This window comes from Corylus avellana, chromosome 8 (genome assembly GCF_965113065.1).
Source record: "Corylus avellana chromosome 8, dhCorAvel1.hap1.2, whole genome shotgun sequence".
NCBI classification, from domain to species: Eukaryota; Viridiplantae; Streptophyta; class Magnoliopsida; order Fagales; family Betulaceae; genus Corylus; species Corylus avellana.
The window spans coordinates 19,178,685-19,205,415 of record NC_142497.1 but is presented as its reverse complement, the minus strand read 5'-3'; the positions used below and the strand labels follow the sequence as shown (position 1 = coordinate 19,205,415).

Sequence of the window (26,731 nt, the reverse complement as noted above, 5' to 3'; positions counted from 1 at the left end):
ACGTACTTCTTAATATTTTGTCTATTCGATTCAATTTCAAACATATTAATTGTGATTTCAACAACTCTACTGTATTCAAAACTACTCCAGAAAAGGCCAAATGAGAATTGCATGAGACAGAGGTATCAGTAATCTCATCAGTTTCAGCTCCATCTTTCTGTTCCACATTTGAGAGTTCTCTGCTACTTCTTACGTAAACTGGTGGATATCTGATCTTTTCAACCAATTCTAATCAATACCCAGATCTTTTCAACTAATGCTCTCAGTCAGAAGCATGCTTTTTCTGCAAGCAGTGGTGGTGGTGGGGATTATGGTATTGGTAGGAGTTCTTTTTCAAAAGTTGTTGTTCCTGTGGTGACTATGATGTTTTCCAACCCAATTTGGCTCAGAACATTTTTAGTGATAGTGAATTTGTGTTGCTAAAATTTAGGAGAGGGTTAGAGGAAGCTAGTAAGTTCCTTCCTAGGAGCTCAAATTTTCTATAGTTCCATAGTTTCCAAAAGGATCTCAGCTTTTGAGATACTGAAAGCTTACAAAGTTTATCTTTCAGCCTTCCCTTTCAAGAGGATCTCTCTATTCTTTGCTGCCAAAATGATTTGTAAAGTAGCAGAGAAAGCAACAAGTCTTTGGCATCCAATATGGTTTCCATTGGCCAATTCTGATCCATCAACTCTCAAAAAGAGCTGGAGGACCTCCAAAGCTAAGGATTACAGGGATAGAGCTTCCCAAACTCGGATTCCATCCAACGGAGAGTATTGAGGAGACTGGCCGTCGCTTGGCCAAGTATTGTGAGCGATTTAATGTTCCTAGTACCATGCTCTAGCATCACAGAACTGGGAAACCATCCAAATTGAGGACCTCAAGATTGATAGGAAAGAGATGCTTGCTGTGAATTGTTTGTACCTTTTTGGGCAATTTTGTTAAACCAACAAGTAGAAAATTTGTGGGCAAGCAAAAGCAAACAGCTGCTGGTCCACTTTATGGACTCTTTCCTCCTTAATTGAAGCAAAAAAAAAAGGCTAAAACTTGTAACAAGGCAGATTCCCATCCATCTCATTCAAGTCATCTTAATTGAAGGAGGAAGCAACAATTTTGACATCTCCTGGACCCATCAACAATTTTGATATCTCATCTAAATTTTTAAGAGTACTGTGAGCATCAATTATCAAAGTTAATCACCAAACTAGAATGAGAAAAAAAAAAAAAAAAAGGATGGTAATAAAAGACCAAAAAGAACACTAGGAGAAGAACTCAGTGCTGCTGTAGTGATTTCATGTTCATTGAATTTCAGGAAGATGAAGTTGAACTCTCTGATCTGTGCTCATTTATGTGTTGATAGGTCGTCGCATCAACTACCTCTGTTCCGTTCCAAAACAGGAGGTTCTTCCTGCCCACAAATTTTTCAAATTTGTCTGTGCAACTGCCTTGTATACAAACCAGTGTCATAATGATGATGTTGAAAACTTACTGAGGAATGAAAATTGTTCCTTCTCTGATTGCCCCGAGGGGTTGTTCAACTTCAACCTGAACAATGAACATGAAGAATCAGTTAGGAGCTCTGCAGTCACTTCATGAAACTGAAGAATCTCAAAAGAAAAATATATAGAGATTTACATATTTTCCTCCCAAGAGCCTATTGCATTGCATACAAAAGACATCCGCCACTTTGCTATTTTCAAACTTCTTATCATTTGCAGGTTTGTCAATCACCACGTTGACACTACATCGTCTCAAACACAGAATTCATAACTTTTAATTATAAATTGAAATAGGAAAAAATTGAAGATGAAAATGCAATGGACTTCGAGGCTTGATGACAATTTCAATTTGATACAGTTTATGAGCAGATCAAATCTTATGATTAATTTGACATCATATGGAGGAAAGCTTAGTGGCTTTAGAAAGCTTATTGAAAGGGTTACAATTTTGTTTTTCACTAAAATTTCTCAATTCTAATATTTACTAGGTCAAAACAGGTCGTTAATAGAAATACGAAAATCTCTTTCAGAAACTTGGATCAATCCAACTTAATGTCTGATCAAACTTCAGATAAGGTTGTTTAGTAATTTTTCTTGTCAGGGCTGGCTGACCGGTTGATATGTTTTTTTGTTTTCTCAATAAGAAACACTCAAACAGTGATTTTTCTTCAGTTTTTATGCAATTCCTTGATTTTTCTTGAATTTGTGGAAGAGTTGTGAGTTATTGTGTTTGTAGATTCAGCTTCTCACTATGCCACACTACATCACAATTTCTTTACAACACATTTCTTCCCTTTTCTAAAGTGCTACAAGAATTAGACAAAATAGTTCCCATGATACAAAGAAACCCCAGATTACTCTCGAATAGAATGAGAATACAAATGCACAGAAGTATAAAAAATGGAGAAAAGCTCTCTAAGTTTTATGTGTATCTTGGACGATCCACAGATCGAACATCATATGTTTCAAGATAAATGAACAGCACTTTGGTGATCAAAATACAAAGATCAATTGGATTGGACGAAGTTTGAATAATATCTTACACTTTATCAAAGACGCTCAAGTGTTCAGCCTGCAAAATGGATCGCAAACTATGAAATAGGATATTTTGTAGACAATGATTTATGCATGACACAGGAAACAAGAAACAGGATTTACAGTGAACAAGTTGCTAGATGGAGTTGGAAATAATAACAATATTGATTGCATTATAACATAATCTTTTTCTTTCTCCTTATAGATATCAGGATGCAAAATAATCAGGATATGATTTTAAAAGTTAGATTACAATGTTGATGAACTCTTGGAAATTGAGGTAGTTCAATATAACAGAAACTACATCATATAGCAAGAACCCAGAGCAGCATCTCCAAACACTAGTTCAACACTATCCAAGAAAACCCTGCAGAACTAAGAGAGAGGGAGAGAGTTATTACACTGCAAATAAAGTAGTGCGCCAAGGCAATGTGGTTACGGCATAAACGGCACAAGAAGAACTTATTGTCAGGAGTTTGATCGTATTCAAGCCTCTCCATTTGGAAAGTTATTGCTCAAGGAGCTTTGAAACTTGAAGCCTTGTGAGGAAGTAGATTCAGGAAAACGTTGTAGCTGCAAAGTTAGAATGGGCATGTATATGGGAAGAAGCCCCAAAAACAGAGCCAAAAACGAATTCAAGAGTTTGTTTAGATAGAGGTTCCCAGCTGTGAATTGTGAGAAGAAAAAGAAGATTTATAGCAGTGTTTATCAGCCCAGGAAGAGAAGGGCCTCCTTTAACTGTTTCAGTTATAAGCCAGCGTGGTAGGAAAAAACCGTTTGTGGGTAGGAATTTCATTCTACAAGAGAACACCACCAGAAACTCTGAAACCATAACCCTCAGCATAAACCCTAACCCCATTCAAATGCCAAAGAGAACCCAAATACACTTCTCATCTTCAACTTCCACACCGCCACCAAAAACCCAGTTTACAAAGAGAATTTTTGCCCATGACAATTTCTTTTTAGCCAGAACACCGCAACACCACAAAATCGACGTTTGTTCAAACACCTCAGGGATTTAAGGTAACGAATCAGAAATTATCAATTGGGAAAACCCTAACCCTCAGGGTTATGGTAACTCTGAAACCCTAAAACCCTAAAACCCCTAAAGCATCACAGCCGGACTTTCATCCCAACTCTAAGACCGTAACACTCGGCATAATTCAGTTTTCCACCACTACTTCACTTCTTATCCACAAATTCCACAGTAAGCAAAACCCAGTTCACAGAGATTCAACCAGAACATAGCAACACCATCAAAGTGACGTTTTTTCAAACACCTTAGGTCCTTAGGTATATAAGGTAACAAATTAGAAACCATCAATTGGGGTAAATCCAATCCAGGCCAATAAATTCACATTAAAATTGCACAAAACACAAATATTTTAACAAAAAAAATATTCCATTTCATTTCCAACATACACAACCCGGATCGAGGAGATCCATCTTCTTCACATACAAAACCAAATAAAAACCACAAAAAAAAAGTGCATGAAACTGAAATTACACCCTAACCCTAACCCTAACCCTAGATAGAAAGTCCTTAAGAGCTGGTAAACTTGGTGACGGCCTTGGTCCCCTCAGAAACGGCGTGCTTAGCAAGCTCACCGGGCAGCACAAGGCGTACAGCGGTCTGGATCTCCCGGGAGGTAATTGTGGGCTTCTTGTTGTACCTGGCTAGCCTGGAGGACTCCTGGGCGAGCTTCTCAAAGATATCGTTGATAAAGCTATTCATAATGCCCATGGCCTTGCTAGAGATACCGATGTCAGGGTGCACCTGCTTAAGCACCTTGAAGATGTAGATCTTGTAAGTCTCCACGCTCTTCTTCGTTCTCTTCTTCTTCTTGTCTGTCGCACCGGCTCCGCCTTCCTTCGGCAGCTTCTTCCCGGCTTTCGGCTTCTTCTCGGCCGGCGCCTTCTCTGCTACCGTGGTCTTCTTCTCCTCGGCCGGCTTCTTCTCGGCGGGCTTCTTCTCACCTTTGGGGGCCATCGGAAATTTCTGAGTGGGTAAGGGCAAAAGGAGAGAGTCGAAGTAAAAGAGATTCGCTAAGTTAATGGTTGCGTGAAGATTGAAGGGGTTGGGGAAGCGTTTATATAGATAGGAGAAGTGGGCTTCTATTGGACAAAGGGGGTTTCACGCGGATTGATGACTTGGCGTGTATGGACGGACCGTTGGATTGTTTTTTTTAGGGAATGACTGAATCGACGGCTGAGGTGGGTTGTAACTTGCGGAGATTTGGTTGTTCTGCAGATTGGTGACTTGGCGACTGTTTAAGCCCTTGAATGGCTTTCGCGCGGGCTCGTAGATCGACGGTTGCGATGATTTTAGCCTGAAAATTTTGGACGTGTTTGGCTCGCGCGGTAAGTTCTTTTTTCATTCTTTTGGTTCGCGCGGGGCGTTTCAAAATGAGGAAGCGCTTTTTCCTTTTTTTAGATTTTTTAGGCAAAATTACGCCATCACCCTTGATGCAATACAAGGACCATACTACAATAGATTTGCAAAATTGAAAAATAAAGAGGGAGAACGACGCGTCGTAGTTACAAATTCAATGGAAAATGAACTTGAACCCATTAAATTGTATATCATAACTCAATTTGTGAAAGGGAATATCTTCCGTTCGGTCATGGCATAAATGGCCAAATTTACGCCCACCAACCAGAAGATGACAAATCAGCTTATTTTAAGTTACAAAATGAACTTACCCACACCAAAATATACCACCCCCTTCTCTTAAAATGAAACCCAAAAACCCACCGGCTCTCTTATAAAAAACCCCTGCCCATCGACTGCCCCCTACCCACCGGCTGCCCTCTACCCACGAGCTACCCACCGCCCAGCAGGCCGTTCCCACCGCCCCCTCCCAGCAGTCCATTCCCACCGCCCCCGCCCAACACGCCATTCCCCAGACCAGCAGGCCGTTCCCCTGCACCCACTACCCAGCAGCCCACTGTTGGAAGTCAAAATAGCCTGAAATCGCTTGAAATCGGCGTGAAACCAAGCTTCTCGGGTGAAGTTTGCTATTTGGGTTTTTTTTTAGCAGAAGTTGTTTGGGTTATTATCCTGTAAAACCAAGCTTATTTTATATGTTGAAATAATATGAGGTGGCAGCATTTGAGTGCAAGGCAGAAAACATGAGTTTTCTGCCTTGACCGTATAGCAGCAGCACTCTTTGTGAAAATTGAACTAATACATCAAATGATTCTTCCATTCTATGGTTTAGAAAAAAATTACATCAAATTTGTGATTAGATATTTAGATTAGAGCCTTAAGACAAGACTTTGGGTGGGATAACGCATGTTATTTGGATTTTCTTTGCGTATGCCAACCATTTCTACTGTTTATAGTTCAACAAGGTTCACAACTCATTGTTCAAAGATTAAAAATGGTAGGTGTTCCTTGACTATGTGAAAAAGAGCGCGCGCGCATATATATATATATATATATATATATATATGAATCATGTAATTTTTATGTACTAATTAAAAAATGGGTTAAATACTTAATACCTTTTGAGGTTTAGGAACTTTATTTTTACTTCTATGGGGTTTTATTTTTATCACAGAACTCCCTTAGGGTTTTGATAAAGGACCAACTTAGTCAATCCGTTAGTTGACCGTTAAGACTGACACGTGGATCAATCAGATGTTGACACGTGGCACCTATTTAATTTTAAAAAAAATAATAAAAAAAATGTATTTAAAAAAAATAAAAAGCCACCCCCAATTTTTTTCCTTTTTTTTTTTTTTTTTTTGTTTAAATACATTTTTTTTAATTAAAAAAAAAAAAAATTTACTAGGTGCCACGTGTCAACATCTGATTGGTCCACGTGTTAGTCTTAACGGTCAACTAATGGTCAATTAACGGATGAACGAAGTTGGTCCTTTATCAAAACTCTAGGGGAATCCTGTTATAAAAATGAAACCCCAGAGGGATAAAAATAAAGTTTCTAAACCCAATGGGGGTATTAGGTATTTAACCCTTAAAAAATTATGTATTTCTTATATACTAAGAAATACATGACTATTCCTCTTGACTTGGTTCTAGAAAGAGAGGCTCTGCTTTCTCATTAAAATTTCTTCTCTCTACCTCCAAGCAGCATAAAGAAGAAGAAGAAATCATAGAGGAGGGAAGAACGGTAAAATCATTCCCCTTCTCTGGTAGTAGTGCTTGGTGCCTCTTTGTGGTCTCATCCGGTCTCTATTTCTAGCGGGTTTGCTTTAGATCTAGTTTATTCAACCTTAAATTTGATCGTCCTCATCAGCCAATAAGTGATTTCTTAGGGATGTCTACGATATCATGCTCCTCCGCTGCTGTTTGTAGGGTTTTTTCTTTTTCTTTTTCGCCTGGCCTTCGGGTTGAGGAGGGATTTGTCTCTTGACCTTCGGGTCGAGGAGGAGTAGATCGGTGTGGAGGTTTGTCTTTCACGGCTGAATTTTTAGTTTTTTAGTTTTTTTGTTGTTTTGATTTTTGATTTTTTTTTTTTTTGTATTTGGACTACCCATGTCCTAAATCTAATCTGCACGAAGCATATTTGTTCCTTAATTGTAATTATACATGGGTTAGCGAGAGCTTTAAGTCATTTTTATGACTTTGTAACATCATAGCATTTGACTATGATTTTTCAGAGCTTTATGCTCTGTGTTATAAGAGTTGTATGCTATGTGATGTAAAAGCTTTAGGCTCTTGATTTTTCATCAATGAAATTTACAGATTTTTCAATATATATATGACTATTTGATGAGTAACACTATGTACCATTTAGCCATCCAAAGAAATCTGGTTGATGAAAGTGTTTTTCCTTCACAACGACCGAAAGGGGGATCGCTTATTGGAGTAATGTCCACAAAAGTGTAAATGAAAAACCTTTTCACCTGGATAAAAAAAAATGTTGTACCTAGTATTACTCCAATTTGATAGAATGAGTTGGAGAAGAAAATTTGTGTCCATTTTGAAAAGCTTTTCCACTCTACCTGACACTGGAATAATCTATTAAAGATGATTATCTATCATTAATAGTTAGGAAAAAGTGTTAAATTGATTAATATGGTTTTGACATTGTGATAAAATACATCTCTAACATTTCAAAATAAACAAATAATTTTTTTGTGGTCTGCCTTAGTAACAAATATAAGTCCCTATGTATAAATATCGTCCATTTTTTCGATATTGACCACCTCATAATATGCAAGAATGGGTGTTCGAACCACCAAACGGCCTTTGAGGTGGTTTAGCCACCCTCATATTTTGAGAATAGTCGAACCACCTTCACGACTATGAAAATAGTATGGCCACCCCAATAACGCAAACAAAAGATTTAGGTTGTGCTCTAAAATCATGGCTCCGTTTGTTAAAATTTTTGTTTTCCCTTCTCCAAACAAAAATATTAACAAACAACCAAAACACAAATATAGTTTTCACACTAGAAAACTTGGTCAAACAAAAAACACTCCCGAAATCGAGTTAACAAAGAGTTTCTCTTCATGCATTCAGAAAGCTACAAGCATGGAATTGCATACAGTGACCGCCATGAAGGTGGAAGAAAACTGAAGATGCCATATGGTATGATGGTTTAAATGAATGGTAGAAATTAGCAATAAAATAGCCTGTATAGTATCATTTGGCTGTTTGGACAAGTAGAGCATCTAAATTAGAACTTATAGTACTATATTGGTAATTGGCACATTTCTAACTCCGATCGATCCCCAGCAGAAAGGATATTAGAAAAAAATAACCTACATCTATTTCTAAAGACTGGAATGGCAACGACATAAAAAGAAATGCCTGTTCTTTAGATCTTCAGGGTTCTTATGCCAATGTAGAAGCTCATATTACCTGCAGCATAAGAAAAACAAGCGATCAGAAAATGACATACATAAGCTGCAAAACAGAAATTCATAACAATGATACACGAGGACACAATGAATTAAAAAAATAAAAAGCATCAAATAAATCCAAGTTGCACAATTTTCAGTGGCAATTAATGGCACAACAATCTGCATTGTAAAGCCTGTTCAAAGATTTCGTGAGTTCAGCTTATACCAATCCAGAGGAGAAGGTTTTACAAAATGGTTAATTAAGAAAACAAGGTTTGTCGGTTAAAACACATTCTAAATAGTTCTTCAATGCAAAATGCTTTAGATTTAATGAAGCCTACACAATTCCGGGAGTGTTAAAACAAAACAAATTCAAAGGTTAGTTTAGTTTAAGAGGAAGTGAAGGCGAAGCTTTCAAGCAGATTTAGAAGAGAAACCAAAAATAAATCAATAAAAAAATTAATGGAAAATATTCCAAAACCCCTCTTGTGCTTTTTTGGATTTTGTAAATTGGGTTTATGCACATTTGAAATCTAAGACTTCTATCAATTTTTTACTTATCAAAAAAAAAAAAGAAAAAAGAAAAAAAAAGGACTTCTATCAATTTTTTCCCCAAATAAATAGCAAAAACGACATGGAAATACTATTATGCCATTTTTATTGAAAATTTAAATAAAGACCCATCCATTTTGTTGGGGGTGGCTGCGAGCCCCACCCTTCAGTTATGGGGCGGCCACCCCGGTCGGGGGGAGTGACTTGTGGCCACCAGCTTGCAGCCATCCTGTCTTCAATTTTTTTTTTTTTTGCTCTTTTTTTAGTAGAAATGGCATAATAGTGTTTTCACATCATTTTTGTTTTGTTATATATTTGAGGGAAAGACAGACAGAAGTCTTTGATTTAAGATCTGAAAGACAAAATGGGGAAAAGCACATGGGGGGGTTCTGAAAAAGCACAGGGAGGTAAATGATAATGCTGGCACCGCAGGTGGTAGATTTAACAAACTTCACCCAAGTCTCCAGCTTCTAGACCAAAGCAGAAGTTCCATTGTTCCAGATTACCATCTTGATCACATGTACATCACCATTTATGGTTTGCTTTAGGATTTTCAAGTTGCCAAGTCATTAGTATATAATTTCAGGCAGAATTAACTTTATAAAGTTAGTTTGTTATGGCCCAAATTCACCATCGAAAGAGAAACCATATATTTCAAGTAGATAAGCACTTACTTGCACATCCCTTCTATTAAAACTGAATACCATCAACATATTAATTCTAATCATAAATGCTATTTCTGATCATTTATGATTAATGGTATAGAAATATCAGACAATTATGATAAAGTGCATTGATGAAATCACTTTAATACCACAGATGTAATCCTTTAGCCTTGCAGAACTCTTTTTTACACTAAACAAGGTTCTGAAACCGGCTGCCATGGCTCTTGTTGCCTTAACTCACCATTCAAACCAAAACTAAATGGAAAACATAAAACATCAAGCATATTAAAGACTACACCAACCAGAAAATCCTTTGATCAAACCAATATTTAAAATATATTTATAAACTTTAAGCATCATTGATCAGTGGGAGATTTCAGGTACAGTATAGATAGAGTTCGATATTTGAGCTAACAAGACGACAGAAGAAAAGAGACCTTTGGACTAGAAGGGATTGCTTTCTGTAACTGTCTTTCCCTATGGAGGACTCGTAGTATCTCTCTACATCAAGCAAAAGGACCATGTAGGGCTGACAATTTAACCCGCGACTAGAGAACCCGACACGAACATGACACATAGTTTGGTTTAGATTAAACGGGTTCAGGTCATAAACGAGTCACCTATTTAATAAACGTGTCACAAGGGCCAACCTGCGAATCGGTTCGCGATATATATATATATATATATGACACGACCCGTTAATTAAACGGGGCACACGGGTTGTGTCGCCCATTAAATTAGTGTGTCGTGTTCAGGTTGACATGTTTGACCCATTTATTAAATGATTTGGGTTCATGTTGGCCTAGACGGATTGGCGGGTCAACCGGACCATGTCACAACAGTTTTGGTGTCAGGCATGACCCCTAACATAAGAGTGCACTAAATCAAAAAGAGGAGTAGAAACGGACGACTAGAGGGATAAGAGAACGAACTACAAACATATTGCAGATGAGTGGGAGACCACAGGTACAGAATTTGAAGTGTCATTCAATATTAGTTAATAAATATCAAACCTATAAGATGGCTATAAGACCATCCGCGACGAGAAGCAAGTTGTAACTCCATTAGTATTTGCTTAGAGTTGAGCTCAATTATTTTGGGCAAGCGCAAGAAAGACAACTTCTGTACCAACAAACTAAGAGGAATATGGATTCAAGTTTTTTTTTTTTAGGGGGGGGGGGCGGTGAAAAATGACAAAATCATCACGCAGTTAAGCAGTAAGAAGTGATAGGATCCTTATACTAAATAATGATCTGGAAGACTTTATGATTCCAATCCCAAAGTAATTAGGATGCGGCTTTGTTAAGTGTGTGCTATAGGACCTGTAGTAATCCTTGGGAATACAATCTGTATAATGGCAAAGGACAATTTTTGAAGTCAACCTCCAAGATGGAAAGTGAACAAAAACAACCAAATAATTTTGATGATAATGATAATTTACTATCATGCAATGTGGTGTCCCACATTGCCTGGATGTAAGAAAGGGGATGTGCTTATATAGTGCATGCTCTATATAAATGGTATGAACCCTTTTGGGATAAACCCAATAATAAAACTGTGCAAGCTTGGCCCAAAATAGACAATATCATACCACTTGGAGCGAGGTGTTACATATGGTATCAGAGTCGAAATCCAGCCTGAGATGGGAGAACATACACAAGCCCATGAGGGTCGCCTGCGAGGATGCTGGGTTCCAAGAGGGGGTGATTTACACACAGAATCTTAAACAAAACAAACATCAAAATAGAAAAAGTTTGAAGAATGCAAGACACTAATTGGCTTGAAAACCTACATCCATGGGTGAAACATTTAGGTTTTAATTCCAAATCCTTAGTTTATAAAATGATTCAGCTCCTATTTACCTTCTTGTGCGAACTTCTGAAAAGTAACTTCCCTAAAGAATTATTCATCATCAAATCCAGTTAGCATCATAATTTTGAAATTGATGACATTTCAATGAGCAATTCAATAGTATAACAACTTTTTGATGGGTTGTCAACCATGGTTCTCACATCCGTTAATTGCAAATCCATCGGTTAAGTACATATCATCCATGTGTATAAGTTCATGGGCACCTTCCTTTTGCTAGCTGGTTTCAAGGATAAGTTCTACCTGAGATTTGTATCATTTTGATATTATAACTGCCACCATGTCGAACATAAGATCGAATGAATTGCGGCTTTGAGGCCGAGTCCCAGAGGGGGGCAACTTATAGGGTGGATTAAAATGTGTTGGTATTATGTATGAGTATAGTGTTAAGTCATTGGATACTAATAGGTGAATGAAGCTGCCAAAAGAGAAAGGGTTACCATCGGCAGTATCGATAGAGTAGGCCGGCAGTGGAGCGTGGTGGTATAGTATAATTCTAAGTGTCTCACATCAATTAAGCGCAATCTTAACCATGTGTATATGAGCTTTTGAGCACCCTCCTCTTGCAAGCTGGTTTTTAATGGGAAACTCTATCTGGGGTTTGTATCATTTAGTATCAAAGCGTGGTGCTGTCTGCTCTGATACCAATTGTTAAGGGCCTAACTACTTATACAAAAACCCTAAGATGGTTGGATACTAATTTGGTTAAACCCTTATCATCGTAACAGATTGTGCTTGTATCAGATTTTTTGAGAAAGCATGAACTTGTCCAGCCAGCCTTTTCATAGTAAATAAATTTAAGGGGAAAGGCTTGCTGCAACAACAGTCTCTCTTAACAAAAGACTTCACTGATGGATGCTTTAACATATGCATCAAAAGATTTATGAGGAAATGCACATGTAACTGAAATACATTAAGATATAATGCATTCCCCATGCACCAAATCACATATGAAATCAAGATATGCTAGGAATTAAATGTATCAAATGCTAAATTTACAAAATCATTACAGAAAAGAAATATTGTGCCATTTAAATTTCCTAGGGTGGAAGTTATTGAAAGCTAAAAGCCTCTAATGAATGAAAGAGGATCCTAAATATATGATTAAACCTGAACACATCACACTACGACATACCCACAAATGTAGATGAAATTCTATGATCAGAAAACATTGACCATTTATTAACCATACAGATAATTAGCAATTTAACAAAAACCATTGCCAATACAATAATCATGCAACAACCAACAAAATCGTGCAAACCCCAACCCCTAAAGAACTGCAATACGTAATATCTATGAACAAATACAAACAAAGCAAGAAAAATTTGCCATATAACATAAAGACAGAAAACCCAACAATGATTCCTTGAATTAGACCTGAAAAAACACCCAACTCCTACATTTTGACACTCAATGTAACACAAAGCCAAACAAAATGCAAGCATATGCATACCAAAATCAAAACTACCTGCGATAATTGGCACCCATTTTCCTAGAAAATAGAGGCGGGCAATCCGTCAAACTCATGCCGGCAACCAAGTCTCCCAACCCCAAACTCCTTTCCTCGCTTTCGTCATCGCTCTCGTCCCCAAACACCTTCCTCATTGTCCTCTCAAAGTAATTCCCGTACACGTACTCCTGCGCAAACCCATTCTCTTCGTCGTAAAACACCACGTGCCCGTGCCACTCCCAAACTCTGCAATCCGAGTCAGGCTCCTCGTGAAACGAAACGCACACGTAGTGCTCGCCAATGGGTACGGACTGCCCCGAGTTGGGCCTGAGGGAGTCAAGCTTCCCAGCCGTGACTGCCTTGATAATCTCCCTCTCGATCTTTGTTTCTTCTTTGAGTATTTGTGCCCTGTGATTGTTGGGGTTTTCCTGAGCGTGGGGTTTGTTGGGAGTTTGAGAGAGGTTTGTGTGAAGGTGTAGCGGGTTCAGGGATTGAAGAAAAATGGAGTCACTGTTGCTGGCTTTGTATGAATTCATTGTTTAATTAAGATTTTTGAGACTTTGGCGGTTTAGACGATGGGGAAGAGGGTAGGGCTTTGAATTTTGACGATGGGTTTTTATATAGGGTTACAATAACCCATTGAACTACCCTTCCTTTAGATATGCTATTAGCGAACCGATTTAAAGAAATTGTTGATTCTTAAATTCCTCAACTGAGATCGGTTTTAGGCATCGAAACTGTTGATGATAGTTTTCTGAGATGATGATGTAGCACTTACGAGTATGTTGTGGTGTCCGAGGCAGCCTAGGATTGCAAAATAGTAAACAATAGGATCAAAGCTACCCGTGGTTAATTCGGCTGAGAAGCTCCGATGCCTAAGTCAGTATTCAAGAATATAAAATATAAGCAACAAGGAGCAAGAGTTGCGATTACCCGAGAATTGAGTTGTGACTTGCATTTTATAGGCATGAATCAGTTGGTGTTTCCCGTAACCTTCGGCCTCCATATCCTTGAGTATTTGCTATGTAATTACTGGCGAAGTATATGGGTTGTTAGCCTTTTCGTGATCTTAGAGTCTTGACATCGTGGGAGTGGCGGTTATGCCTGGCTGACGCTAGACGTGGATGCTCGAGTAATTCTTGGGCACACGTGTCTGTCTTTAAGTGTTGACAGCTAGTCCACGTTCTGTTGAGTGTAGGTAGCTGTTTAGATACTGGATAGGCTTTCCCTTTTATCTAGGGATCGTAGGTTTCTACCATGCGAAATGACCGATCTATCCTCGACCTAAGACTATTATACCCTCAATGAGTTAAGGTGTTAGATTGGGCTGTCCGAGCCCTCACTTGGGCTTAGTCTTAGCGAGTTCGTTCATTGGTTTGGGCCTAGAGGCATGTTGGGCCTTATATGACCGATCCATGACCCAACAGAAACGCTTGAAAAATGCTACATATTAAAGAGGTGACATGTTATCGAGAGTCGGCCATAAATAATTTTCATCTTAAAAGCTTACTCTTCACTTTTACAAATACGTCTATTTTTTAGAAAATCAAAAAATAGATTTTTGCTCAAAGTATTTTTACAACATAGAGAGAGAACATAATGAAAATATACTTAATTCTCAATTGTAATATGCCACCTGTTTGTTGAGGTACAACAATATCGTTCTACTCACTTTGACAACTCTTAGAACATACATTACGGGGTGCAATTTCAAATACCATAAAAGACTTTGGCTTTTCTCACTAGACACTAATTGATTTTCAGATTAGATGGTCAATGACTCAATTTAACAAATGGTATTAGATCCAAGGTCATGAGTTTAAGTCGGAACCTCATGTTAAGGGAGAAATTGTTGACGTGCAACAATACCACCCTACTCACTTAAACAACTCTTAGAACATGCATTGCATGCTCAATCTAACATTGTTGGTGCAATTTTTGGTTTGCATCAACCATCTATCCACTAAATTGCTCAGACCGGATCTTTGAATGCCGATAACAATTGGGCTCGTTGTTAAATCTATAAAAGAGAAATCGGTGAGGAGACCCCGACTATAATCGAAGGTCCTCGATCCGATGCTTAAGTCAGCATGTGATGATAGATGAAGTGTTTTGAGTTTTCGAAGGATTTTTTTTTTTTGTTTCTTTACATCCTTTTCTGCCTTTTGTTGCTATTTATATATCTCCGTTATTACAGAGTCTTCCTCTATGGGAGACTTCACACGTCATCTTCCTTGAATGACGAAAGGATGTCATGTATCATCACAAAAGACTTTGGAGGCTACTGTCATGGTGGGGGAAGATCTACGCCTGACTCGGTCAGCTGGCTGCAAGCTTGGGAATTTTAGTACACATGGTTAGGGCCAAAATCAAACAGAACCCGGTTTCAAAAAGTCTCTTCACTTGTACTTGTAATTATTGAAAATATTCGGTTGGTACTGTTGTTCATGTTCCATTCAAATATTTAACGGATTTTCATATCAGTATGAGTAAAATGGTGACACATGTCCCAAATGTCACTTATTGAGGCAAATTAGCAGACCAAATAACATGACGTTATATCATAAGTGGTACCTATGTTTTTGATGCCACATGTGCTGCATAAAATAATAAAAAATGGTAACTCCAATTAAAACAAAACAAAAAGGGGTGAAAAGTTGGCCGTGGCCGACCACCCCTAAGGCCCTTGGGGGTGGTTCGGCCACCTCTAGGCCAAACGGGGGTGGCTCGACCCCCCCCCCCCCCCCCCCCCATTTTGCAAGTTGGGGGTGGCCTCACCATCACCATTTTACGCATGCTGATGTAAAAATCTATTAAATATTTGGATGGAACATTGACGGAAGTACCAAGTGAGTATTTTTAATAATTACTGGTACCAGTTGTGACACTTTTTAAAACCGAGTGGTATATTTGATTTTGGCCATAATCACATGTACTAAAATTGCATTTAACTCCTATAATATTTTCATATTTTCAAAAGCTAAAATTCTTTTTTTTTTGTTCTTAACAAAAAAAAAAAAAAAACTCTATTTGAATAAAAAGTCTGTATTTTAAAGGTCTCAAGTTATTCAATTGTGATGATGATTCAAGAATTTATGTCTTTAACGTTCAAATAAGATAACTTCTAAAGTGGGAGAAATACTATAACAAAACTGATATTGGTGATGATGAAGTTGATTATCTCGTTGTACTTGAAGTACATGCTAAGGATCCTACCCCTCTTTTTTTATTCCACTCCACTGCCAACTAGTGTTCATCCCTTCCAACTCTCTGCAATTTTTTTTATTTTTTTATAGTAAAAACAGAGGTAATTTGGAAAATTTTATAGAATTTAACAAAAAGTCTTGATGGATGAGGGACAATGCAAAAAATTGAAAGTTTGATACCTTAAATTTAGAGGTTTTGAACTTTAGGGGGTAATTTCAAAAAGTGTTAAAGTTTGGGGGGGGGGGGGGGGGGAGGGGGGGGTCCAATTTTTTTTTTTTTAAAAAAAATTTATTGAAGTATTTTTGTCTTATTGGGAAAAACAATTATGGTTATTTTTGTCTTTTTGCTAGCCTTGGAGATATTGTCAATTTTTTGATAGTTTAGGGTGAAAATTGTTGGTTTGGGAGACATTGTTAAATATGTAGTAGTTTTAGGGATGTATGTAAACTTTGCCCTTTATTTAATGTCCCTGACCTTGGATGATAATACCTCTTCACTTGTTCTCTTAGGTAAGTTTTTTTAATATAGTTGAATTTTGTCAAGAGTCACATATTAATTGCGTAAAAAGCTATAAAACCTTATGCTCCTAGTTAAAGGCATTACTTGAACTAAAAATTATTTACTAGAATATTTTCATATTTTCAAAAGCTACAATTCTTTAAAAAAATAAAAAAAATAATAATAATAAAAATGAATAAGAGGTTTGTATTTTAAAGGTATCAAGCTATTTAATTGTGATGATGATTCAAGGATTTATGTATTTAACGTTCAAATAAGAGAATTTATAGAGCGGGAGAAATACTATGGCAAAATTAATATTGGTGATAATGAAGTTGATTATCCTCATAATACTTCAAGTACATGCTAAGGATTCTACCCCTCTCTCTTTTGATTCCACTCCACTGCCAACTAGTGTTCATCCCTTCCAAGTTGATAATGTGGGTATGAAATATAAGTTATAACCATCATTGCATTCAACATCAAACAGTTAAAGAATGTGGAGGCCTACCAGGTCTGGAGAAATGTATTACTCGAAGGATTATTGATTGCCTTTTTCATGAGGCAATGCATCCTAAAGATTACCCCTTCAAACTTAGAGAACTTACAAAACGGTGCCTTAGTTGTTGTTTGATGGAGTTGCAAGTTTTTGGCATCAATCGTGAAACCTGTGTAGTAAAATGCTATGAAGATCATAAGAAGATGCGCTGAAGAGCTCCATGTTTGGTAAGAGGTTTCCAACTACTTCTCTAGTTTTCTTGTTAAACCCCAACTTTAAACCCCAACTTTAAGCTCATAATAGATTTACATGTTAGTCTTGAGGATGGGTTAGAGGTACAGGCTCGACTTGTTGGATCTAAGACAGCTTAGTAAAATGGATTAAAAGCCCAAGAATGAATTAATAAAAATTTATTTATTATTATAATGTTCAAATATTATATTTGCTAATTTAATTTTAGATAATTACAAAAATTTAAAAGATTTCATAAATCATGCAAATTTTCTTTGTTGACAACTTCTCATTTTAAAATTGAGTTTATATCTAAAGCTATAAAACAAAAACTACATTATTTCTTGGAATTCAAAATTTTATAAAATCTCCTAAGGCTTAATAAAACACAAAACACATATTCTCATTATCTTATGTATTAACAACATGCTTTTAAATATAAATCCATAGAAGTTGGCCTAAAGGAGTTAAGCCACCTACAACACACGTTCTCCGCTTCACTCAAAATACACATTTTCTCTCATTTATCAAAACGCACGTACAAGCTCTCTCATTTACCAAAGCACATGTTCTCCTTCACTTATCAAAATACACATATACGTTGTACTGACTCAGAAAAAAAGTGCTAGCTAGGCAATGTGGAACTTAGCACCCATGATTATCTTTATAAACTACCCACTTTATGTGGGCTTTTTCTCATCTTCCTAATATAGGACCGGGGTGTTACCAACTCCCCTCTTAAATTCCTAACGTCCTCGTCAGGAAGAGGTCATGCAGTGCTCTACTACCACATGGCCCGGCGTTACTAGGTGTCTTTGATACCACTTGTAATGACCCAGGAAAAAACGCTAGCCACATCTGCGCTATCACCCCAAAAGGACTAGTCAATTTGAAGCTTCCATAAAATTCATTATAAAGCTCAGTTTCACCTAGTAACTTGGCAGTGTGGAACTTAGCGCCCATGACTATCTTTATAAACTATCTACTCTATGTGAGCTTTTTCTCATCTTCCTAATATGGGACCGGGGTGTTACATACGTTCTCTCACCCAACCCCATAACATATTTTTATTTTCTCTCAACCATCTCTCAAAAGAAAACCGCAAATAAACTTCTCTCTCAAATTTCTTGATCCAAGTAAGTATTATTGAAAATTCTTGTTTTTTTTTTTTTTTTTGTCGTTCTTTCAATCTATCAACTAATTTAATTTTGAACATTATTTTTGTTAATCATAGAAAAGTTAAATGTATTAAACTGTACAAAAATATTTCTTAATGGCCGAAGCATTTATATAAATTTCTTCATCAACATACTCTTTTAGATATTTTGTGATTTTTAAACTTATATAGTTAGTATACTTGGAGTATACTCTGTTATATCAGATTTTAGAATAAAATATATATATGGGATAAGAATCATGAAGTTTCGGTTGGTTATTGGATATCAACATTTTTTTTTTAGAAAAGCATGTGATAACCGAATGTGTAATTGAAGAGATAGGGGTTGTTTTGTCGGAACTATATATACATATATATAGCATGCGTAAGTGCAAAAGGTGTAGATAAATTGAAAAAGGGAACTATTGCCATGAAACTTTGAAACCTGTAGAAAACTTTTGTATAGTTTAATTGTTTTTTTTTTTTAATAAGAAATAAAATCATTTTAAATAAAGATGTTTTCTTTTATCTTGATCAAGTCTAGAAACAATAAGGGATTAAGTTTTTATAAATGTCATCTGTAATTGTAAGTCCAGTAAATAATAATGGGTATATTTGATCCAATTTTACTAAGGGTCGGGCATAGTCAAGATAGACTTATAGATAGCACCTATGTGTTTAGCCTAAGGCTGATATAGCTAAATTTTATCGGTTTAGGTGGTTAACGATACAAATCAGCCTTTATAGCTGCAGTATCAGGTGAGGAGAGTCCTTAACCCTTTCAATGTGTTATTTCATTGCATAATATTTATGAAAAACTTCTTACTCGTTTTATTTAAATGCTTATGTTATGTTATTTATATGCTTGCAAAAATTTATATGTCACCTTAAATATTTGTATAAGAAGTTTTAAAGTTAGAAAAACTATTTATTGTCACTCAAAGTTTTAAGGGTATATCATTTTTATTAATGTTCATTATGAAAGGTAATTCTGAATTAATTTTTGGAAAGTAAAGAGAAGTAAAACCCTCCAACACTTTGCCCAAAGTTGAGTTAAGAGAAAATAAGTAAAGGAAAAGAAAAGAGTTTATAAGATGGGGCAAGAGTGTGGAGGAGATAATTTTGGCTCAAGAATTCACAGAAACGCAACATGGTATCGGCACTAGAGATGGAAGTGCAACCCACTTAAGGACGATGAGAAGGTGGGATCCATCATTTTTGCCAAGCTAAGTACACCTTGAGCTAATCGGCTGGCCCATAAGGCACGTCTGCGGCCATAGGCGCTGCCATGGTCATAAAGGTCGCGCAACACTAGTACACAAGGGTAACAATGTACATGTGCCCTATTATGAGAACAACTCTATTAAGTAATGATTATTGTTCATTAGATAAATATTATTTGTTGTTCTATTGAAAGAAACATATTTTCTTGGAGATTTCATAGAAAAAGTTGGTGTTTAAGAAAATGATTTTTTTTTTTACTCAACTGATTTATGGTTGAGGATCTACTTAGTGATCAATTTTTTTCGCTCACACTTATTATTTTTGTTTTCAGGGTATAAGCATGAAGGAATAGAAGGCCGGAATGGGGACTCAGGAGAACCATAGACTCATTTCATAAAACATGTTTTTCTTTTATAATAAGTGCACTACCACGGAGTCTTCGCTATTTGGATTTTAAAACTATGTTGTTAGTCTTCTTTCGTTCAGACCAAATGTTTCCGCATTTAAAATTTTAATATTAAATTCTTCTTATGCTTATATATAAGAAAAAATAATTCAGCATTTAGATAATTGCTCTGGAAAGCCTTATAATAGTTTGAGTATTTGAGAGATCAAGTTAGCAAACCTAACCTTAACGGGTTGGGGTGTTACATTTCTCTTCACGAATATGAATATTGTGACATCCCACATCGTCTGGGTATGAAGATGGGGATGTGCTTATATGTATACTCGCATCCTTTCATGATAACAACGCGTTTTAAAGCCGTGGTATCAATGAATTTATCAGAACTCTGCAGTTAGGCGTGCTTTCGCGAGATTATTACTAGGATGAGTGACCTACTTGAAAATCTGGTTCGGATGAGCCAAAAGCGGACAATATTGTGTGACATTGGGGTAGGGTATTACAGATATCATTCTACAATATTTGTGATTTTTTTTTTCTCTCTTTTATTGTAAAAGAACACTCATTTTTATCTTTTTTTTTTTTTTTTTTTTTTTTTTTTTTCTTTAGACACTTTTTTTTTTTTTTTTCAAAAAGAAACTATCATTTATGATGCTTAACTCCTTTAGACTACCATTTCATTGTGATTTATAAACTCCGTTAGATTTTCTTATTAAAGTGGACAAAAAACCCATCTTGTGCTAAACTTTCCATCCATTTTCATGCTACAATCTAAGTGAGGGTGTAAATAGCAACAAATTGTAGTTATGAATGGGCAAATGTCATAAATTGATGTTTGGAAGTGTATTTGCAAAAGAGGTATTAGTTTGTGAAGGTCAAGTGTAAGTTTTTCTTTTCATTTTTATTCTCACCACATTACGGCTTGTTGTCCATTTCTTATGTTATCTAATTTATATACATCAAACTTGTCTCACTTCTTGAATTTTTATTTATGGTTTCAAGGTGATTGGTGTAACAAAAGGCAATGAAGGGAAATTTGGCCAGAGTACAATGACCTTCGTATTGCATGAATTTATAGAGGAGTACAAGAAGAAGTTAACACTGTTTACATGACTATTTACAAGATAAACTAGATCTTCCAAACTACTGAAATTAAATACATGATAGGATTCTCATAGCCTTAAATCTATTATGACTAGTAGAAGTATGAGACTTAGTACACGGCAACACTGCAGGGGATGAGTCCAATTCTAACTCAATGTCTAGAATAGAAGTAGACTCCTTAACAGCCCCCCTCAAACTCATGGGAGGAGAAGTAATCATGAGTTTGTCCCGGAGGTAAAGGAACCGAGACGATGATAGTCCCTTAGTAAACATGACAGCACAATTATCAATTGTAGAAATAAACCAGCAAGCAATATCTTTATTTAGGACCTTCTCCCGAATAAAGTGATAATCAACTTCAATATGCTTAATTCTAGCATGATAAACCGGATTAAATGCAATTGCAATTGCTTCCAAATTATCACACCACAATGCACAATGCTGGAGGGGTGGAAAGAGGAATATGCAATTCCTTAAAGAGCATTCTTAACCAATACAACTCTGTTGTGGCAATGGCCCGATATTCGGCTTCATTGCTAGATCTAGAGACAACAAGTTGTTTCTTTGATTGCCACGATATGAGACAATGGCCAAGGAAAACTCCATAGCCACTAGTTGACCTACGATCAATTGGATCTCGTGCCCAATCTGAATATCACAGTATGCTTGCAACTGAAGTGGTCTAGGAGTAAAGTGTAGTCCATGATCAACAGTACCCTTGAGGTAGCGAAGTACCCTTTTAGCAAAAATAAAATGGACGTTTGTTGGACAATGAAGAAACAGGCAAAGCTGGTTTACTGAGTATGAAATGTCAGGTCTGGTGAGGGTACAATATTGAAGTGCCCCAACAATATGGCTATAAATAGAACGATCCACTAACGGATCACCGTCAAACTTAGTGAGTTTCTTCCCTGTTGTGCGGGGAGCAACATATGGTTTGGCTCCTATCATGTTAGCTCGATGAAGTAAATCAAGGATGTACTTAGCTTGATTCAAGTGAAGTCCTGTGGCAGTTCTTTGTACATGAATCCCCAAAAAATAAGAAAGATTCCCTAGATCTTTCACCTTGAATTCAGATTGTAAGTTTGAGATAAGAGTGTCAATGCTTTAAAGTGGTGAACCTGTAATGATAATATCAACAACATAAATAAGAACAAAAATGTTAACATGTTCCTTTTGTAACATAAAGAGGGATGTATCAACAAGAGATCCTATGAATCCAAGTTCAAGAAGAGCTTGGGTTAGCCGATGAAACCAGGCTTTTGGGGCTTGTTTAAGACCATAGAGAGCCTTGTGCAATTTACAAACAAATTCAGGATGAAGAGTGTTAACAAACCCTCTTGGTTGCTCCATGAAGACTTCTTCAGTGAGATATCCATGCAAGAAGGCATTGGAGATGTCAATCTGCTTGAAAGGCCAGTTATAATGTATAGCAAGGGTGAGAAGTAATCTCACAGGGCTAAATGTCTCTGTGTAGTCGATCCCATCTCTTTGTTCAAACCCCTTTGCCACAAGTCTTGCTTTATACCTTTCTATAGAACCATCCGGCTTTTGCTTGAGTTTATAAACCCATGTGTTATGAATAATATTCTGGTTGCTAGGCCTTGGACACAAAGTCCAAGTGTGATTATCAAGCAAGGCCTGAAATTCACTCTCCATTGCAGCCACCCAATGGGAGTTGGATGAAGCTTGATGGTAGGTAGTTGGCTCAAGAGGAAGAGAGGTGATAGTAGCAGCTAAAGCTTTTAAAGGATGCTTAGTGGAATAAAACATTTGAAACCCTGGAAATTATTTAGGCTTTAAGCCACCTGTTTGTGGTCTAGTAACAATGTGAGGTGAATGTGGCTCATCTAGAGTAGCAAAGATTTGAGTGAGTGAAGAGTTGTCAAGGGGAATAACCTCAGAGGAATCGAATGCAGTGGGCTGTATTTCTGGAATTGCTGCAGAATTTGAGTTAGGGAAAAGGTGTGGCTCAGCAAAGATAGATGAAGACATTGCTTCTGCAGAAAAGGCAGAAGAAGCATGATTAGTAGAGGTGAGCTGCTGGTCTGGAACAGATGGAGAGGAATCTGCATCTGTATGAGCTATGTATGGAGCAGCTGAAACAGCTGAATTAGTAGGCGTTGGAGGACTAGAGGGATTTTTAAGCTGATTTTTAAAGATGAATTCTCTATTATAAATTGTTGGTTAAGATGTTACACCAACGTTATGAGATAATTGTGATGGTAGAAATGTGGTTTTAACATTACTCAATTTGCATTGGGGTACAGTAAGATGAGTAAGAGAAATGATGTATACTATACTTTTATCCCACAATGTGATAGTCCCAACCAACTATATATATATATATATATATATATATATATATATATATATATATCATAAAGACTGATCCAAGAATTGATTAGAATTGACACATCATTATTGTGAGACTATAATGGAATAAAAATGTGATGTCTAGCATTACTTAGTCATATTAATCAAATACGGCTCCATCAATTCTTTCATTTTTACCAAAATGACTTCGTTTGGTTGTATTTTTACGAGTATTACAACTTTTACTATAAGTTTTTTTTTTTAAAAAAAAAAATTTATTTATTAATTTTTTTTTTTTGTATATAAATTGACATATCAATCCATGTGTCACTTATCAAAGGAAGCAACTAAACAATTAAATTTACATGTTAAATTTTGTTACTTCATTTTTTTTTTTACCCTTTTAGCACCACATGGCACTTATATAGACTATCACTTGAATTTGTAAGAAGATTGTTATAAAATTTTCAATACCCTAAACGTTTTTCTTTAAGCAACCTTCGATGGTGGCAGAGAATGGACTATGAGAGAGACTTCGAGCGAGAAGGTGAAGCTCAAACTTGAGAAATTGTTTATTGTTTTAAAAAAATGAAACAATTTTACAAAATTTATTGCAGGTTTTATTGCTCAACCGAAATTATTTTTGATTTGATTATGATTTTCAGTCGTACCAAACACCGAAAAAAAAATTTAAACAAAAACCCAATTTTTCATAAAACATTTTACATCCAATTGAAACAAACCGAACTTAAATCTCTCCTCATTTTTCATCCTTTCCTTTTAACATTTTGATATATATATTTTTTCTGTTTCATCAACCATAGGCTTGACCCGTATTGAGTTTAGGTCCAAGGGCCGAGGCTCCTAAAATTGTAGAAGGGCCCAAAACCCTAAGGGCACTTTGGTAAAATAAAAGCACGTTAAGCTCTCCATATTCAGCTCGCCCCCCTCAAAGCCAAAACCCTAGTCCATTTGTTCTCTTCTCAAGCTCCCACTCGCGGCGGCCATCTCTACTGTCAGGTAAATCTCTGGATCTCACTCTCCGTCTCTCCCGCAAGATTTGTAAATGTTTACACTGTTTATTGAATGGCGACCCCTTTGTAGCGATTGATTTATAAATGGTATATCTTTGGCTTGTGAATGATTGGGCGTGACTTTTTTCAGGAGCTTGAATTTGTAAGGATGGTGAGAGTTAGCGTGTTGAATGATGCTCTCAAGAGCATGTACAATGCCGAGAAGAGGGGAAAGCGACAGGTCATGATCAGGCCGTCCTCCAAAGTGATCATCAAGTTTCTTATGGTCATGCAGAAGCATGGTTTGTTTGATTGCGTTCATTTGTTGTCTCATGTGTTCTCATTTATTCTTGTACGATCCCAGTTATAAAATGTTTCCAATTTTTTTAAAATTTGGTTTTGAAGGTTATATTGGGGAGTTCGAGTATGTTGACGATCACAGATCTGGAAAAATTGTGGTTGAATTGAATGGAAGGCTGAACAAGTGTGGGGTTATAAGTCCTCGATTTGATGTTGGTGTTAAAGAGATCGAAGGCTGGACTGCCAGGCTGCTTCCGTCAAGACAGGTTAGCCTCAGAAACTCCTTATCTATTGTTCTTTGTATAGCTTGGTTCTTAAAGAAAATAATACTCATTGATGGAATTGTTTGTATGAATGGTTAATGAGATTTCATGATAGAAATGAATAGAGAATGGATTTGGATGGGAGGGATGCAACTCAAACATGGGATTGCATCTTTGTTGTATTGCGATTATGCAGACCAAAAGTGAGATTTTAAACCAAATCACGTAAAATCTATCGTTTGGGAGTGTTTTAAGAACATTGCGATTCAAAACATAGAAATGCATGATTTAAAATACTAAACTGCAATTTTTAAGGTCAAACTTTGATTCAACCAAACTCTTAATTGTGTTTTAAAAGCGCACCTTTTGACAGCTTTTCTGATTTTCTTGCAAAATTTGCTAAAATGTTTGCAAATTGAGGATCACATGCCACAGAATTGGGTGCTTTGTGCCTAATAGTAGTATATTGAGTTCTGATTCAGTGATGTGGGCTCATCAGTGGTGTCCATCTCTTTTGGTGTGTGTTGGACTAGGGGAGTGGCTGCTGGTGGTGTTTGTGTGCTGTGTGGAGTACGCTTGCATATGTTGTGAGAACATTTGTATAGCTTAATGGATCGTTATCTTTATATGTAACTCATAATGCTGATTTGGATGAGTTCATTATTATATCCATTCGTTTTGGTACGCTTGCATTATTTGCATATGTTGTGAGAACACTTGTATAACTTAATGGATGAGTTTATTATATGTAAGGCGTAATGCTGATTTGGATGAGTTCATTATTATATCCATTCGTTTTGGTGCGCTTGCATTATTTGCATATGTTGTGAGAACATTTGTATAACTTAATGGATAATTATCTTTATATGTAACCATAGTGCTGATGTGGATGAGTTCATTATTATATCCATTCGTTTTGGCAAGCGACTGTGTTTGTTGTTGATAAACGGCATAAATTTTGCAGTTTGGATATATTGTGCTGACAACATCCGCTGGAATCATGGATCATGAAGAAGCAAGGAGAAAGAACGTCGGTGGCAAAGTACTTGGGTTCTTTTACTAAGAAGAATTTTAAGGATCCTTTTTGAAATTTTGGATGATCTGCTGAGTAGTTTCTCATTCACTGGCTGAAAGAAAAGAAACTGAAAAAAGACATTTTTCCTTCCAATGTTGGTATTAAATTTATTCTATAGTTTGCAAGGATTTCTATATTTTGTTATGTTTTAATGCTATTTTGCTGCAAGTTTGATGATGTTTAGATGCTATCCATCCTTAGCATTGGTTTTTGAATTTGTCATACTGCTGTTTAGTTTCTTTTCCCATTCTGCGCATTATAGTAACGTCACTGTTTTATAACTTGTATTACGTTTCTGTTGGGGTTTTAATATCATAATTTGCGATGTGGCATTTTTAGTTCTTCAATTGAAAAAAGACCTTATGATGAGAGACATTTCTTTTGCTCTTGGTAGTGTCTCTAATGTCATCAATTCCTTTTGATGCTTTTTTTAAGCTGTTGAATCTTTTCAGAGTTGGAGAGGTGGAAGGTTTTTTAGGTTCCAATTTGGGCTTTTCCCACGCTTTTGTATACTCTTTGATGTGACAATGAAAATTACTATTGGATCCAAAATCTAGCAATGATTTTAACTGCCAC

The 26,731-nt window shown here is 36.5% G+C and overlaps 3 protein-coding genes across 3 annotated transcripts; 1 reads left to right on the top strand and 2 right to left on the bottom strand.

The window, feature by feature from the left end:
• Window positions 1-3,896: 3,896 nt before the first annotated feature.
• Window positions 3,897-4,595, bottom strand: LOC132163704 (putative histone H2B.1). The gene has a single exon (XM_059574075.2). The coding sequence runs from the start codon at window positions 4,501-4,503 to the stop codon at window positions 4,057-4,059; it is 447 nt and encodes a 148-aa protein (XP_059430058.1). The 5' UTR covers window positions 4,504-4,595; the 3' UTR covers window positions 3,897-4,056.
• A 3,374-nt stretch (window positions 4,596-7,969) lies between these two features.
• Window positions 7,970-13,633, bottom strand: LOC132164293 (uncharacterized). The gene is made up of 2 exons (XM_059574777.2): window positions 12,885-13,633; window positions 7,970-8,346 (listed from the first exon to the last, which is right to left on the bottom strand). The coding sequence occupies exons 1-2, from the start codon at window positions 13,400-13,402 to the stop codon at window positions 8,343-8,345; spliced, it is 522 nt and encodes a 173-aa protein (XP_059430760.1). The 5' UTR covers window positions 13,403-13,633; the 3' UTR covers window positions 7,970-8,342.
• Window positions 13,634-24,417: 10,784 nt separating this feature from the next.
• Window positions 24,418-26,338, top strand: LOC132163816 (small ribosomal subunit protein uS8z/uS8w). The gene is made up of 4 exons (XM_059574190.2): window positions 24,418-24,524; window positions 24,669-24,819; window positions 24,923-25,083; window positions 26,045-26,338. The coding sequence occupies exons 2-4, from the start codon at window positions 24,687-24,689 to the stop codon at window positions 26,141-26,143; spliced, it is 393 nt and encodes a 130-aa protein (XP_059430173.1). The 5' UTR covers window positions 24,418-24,524; window positions 24,669-24,686; the 3' UTR covers window positions 26,144-26,338.
• Window positions 26,339-26,731: the final 393 nt, after the last annotated feature.

Bases quoted from the DNA above. Each gene is read 5' to 3' on its own strand.
- LOC132163704 (XM_059574075.2), bottom strand. From the start codon at position 4,503: ATGGCCCCCAAAGGTGAGAAGAAGCCCGCCGAGAAGAAGCCGGCCGAG.
- LOC132164293 (XM_059574777.2), bottom strand. From the start codon at position 13,402: ATGAATTCATACAAAGCCAGCAACAGTGACTCCATTTTTCTTCAATCC.
- LOC132163816 (XM_059574190.2), top strand. From the start codon at position 24,687: ATGGTGAGAGTTAGCGTGTTGAATGATGCTCTCAAGAGCATGTACAAT. The intron at 24,820-24,922 runs GTTTGTTTGATT...TTGGTTTTGAAG, and splicing joins TATGGTCATGCAGAAGCATG to GTTATATTGGGGAGTTCGAG. The intron at 25,084-26,044 runs GTTAGCCTCAGA...TAAATTTTGCAG, and splicing joins GGCTGCTTCCGTCAAGACAG to TTTGGATATATTGTGCTGAC.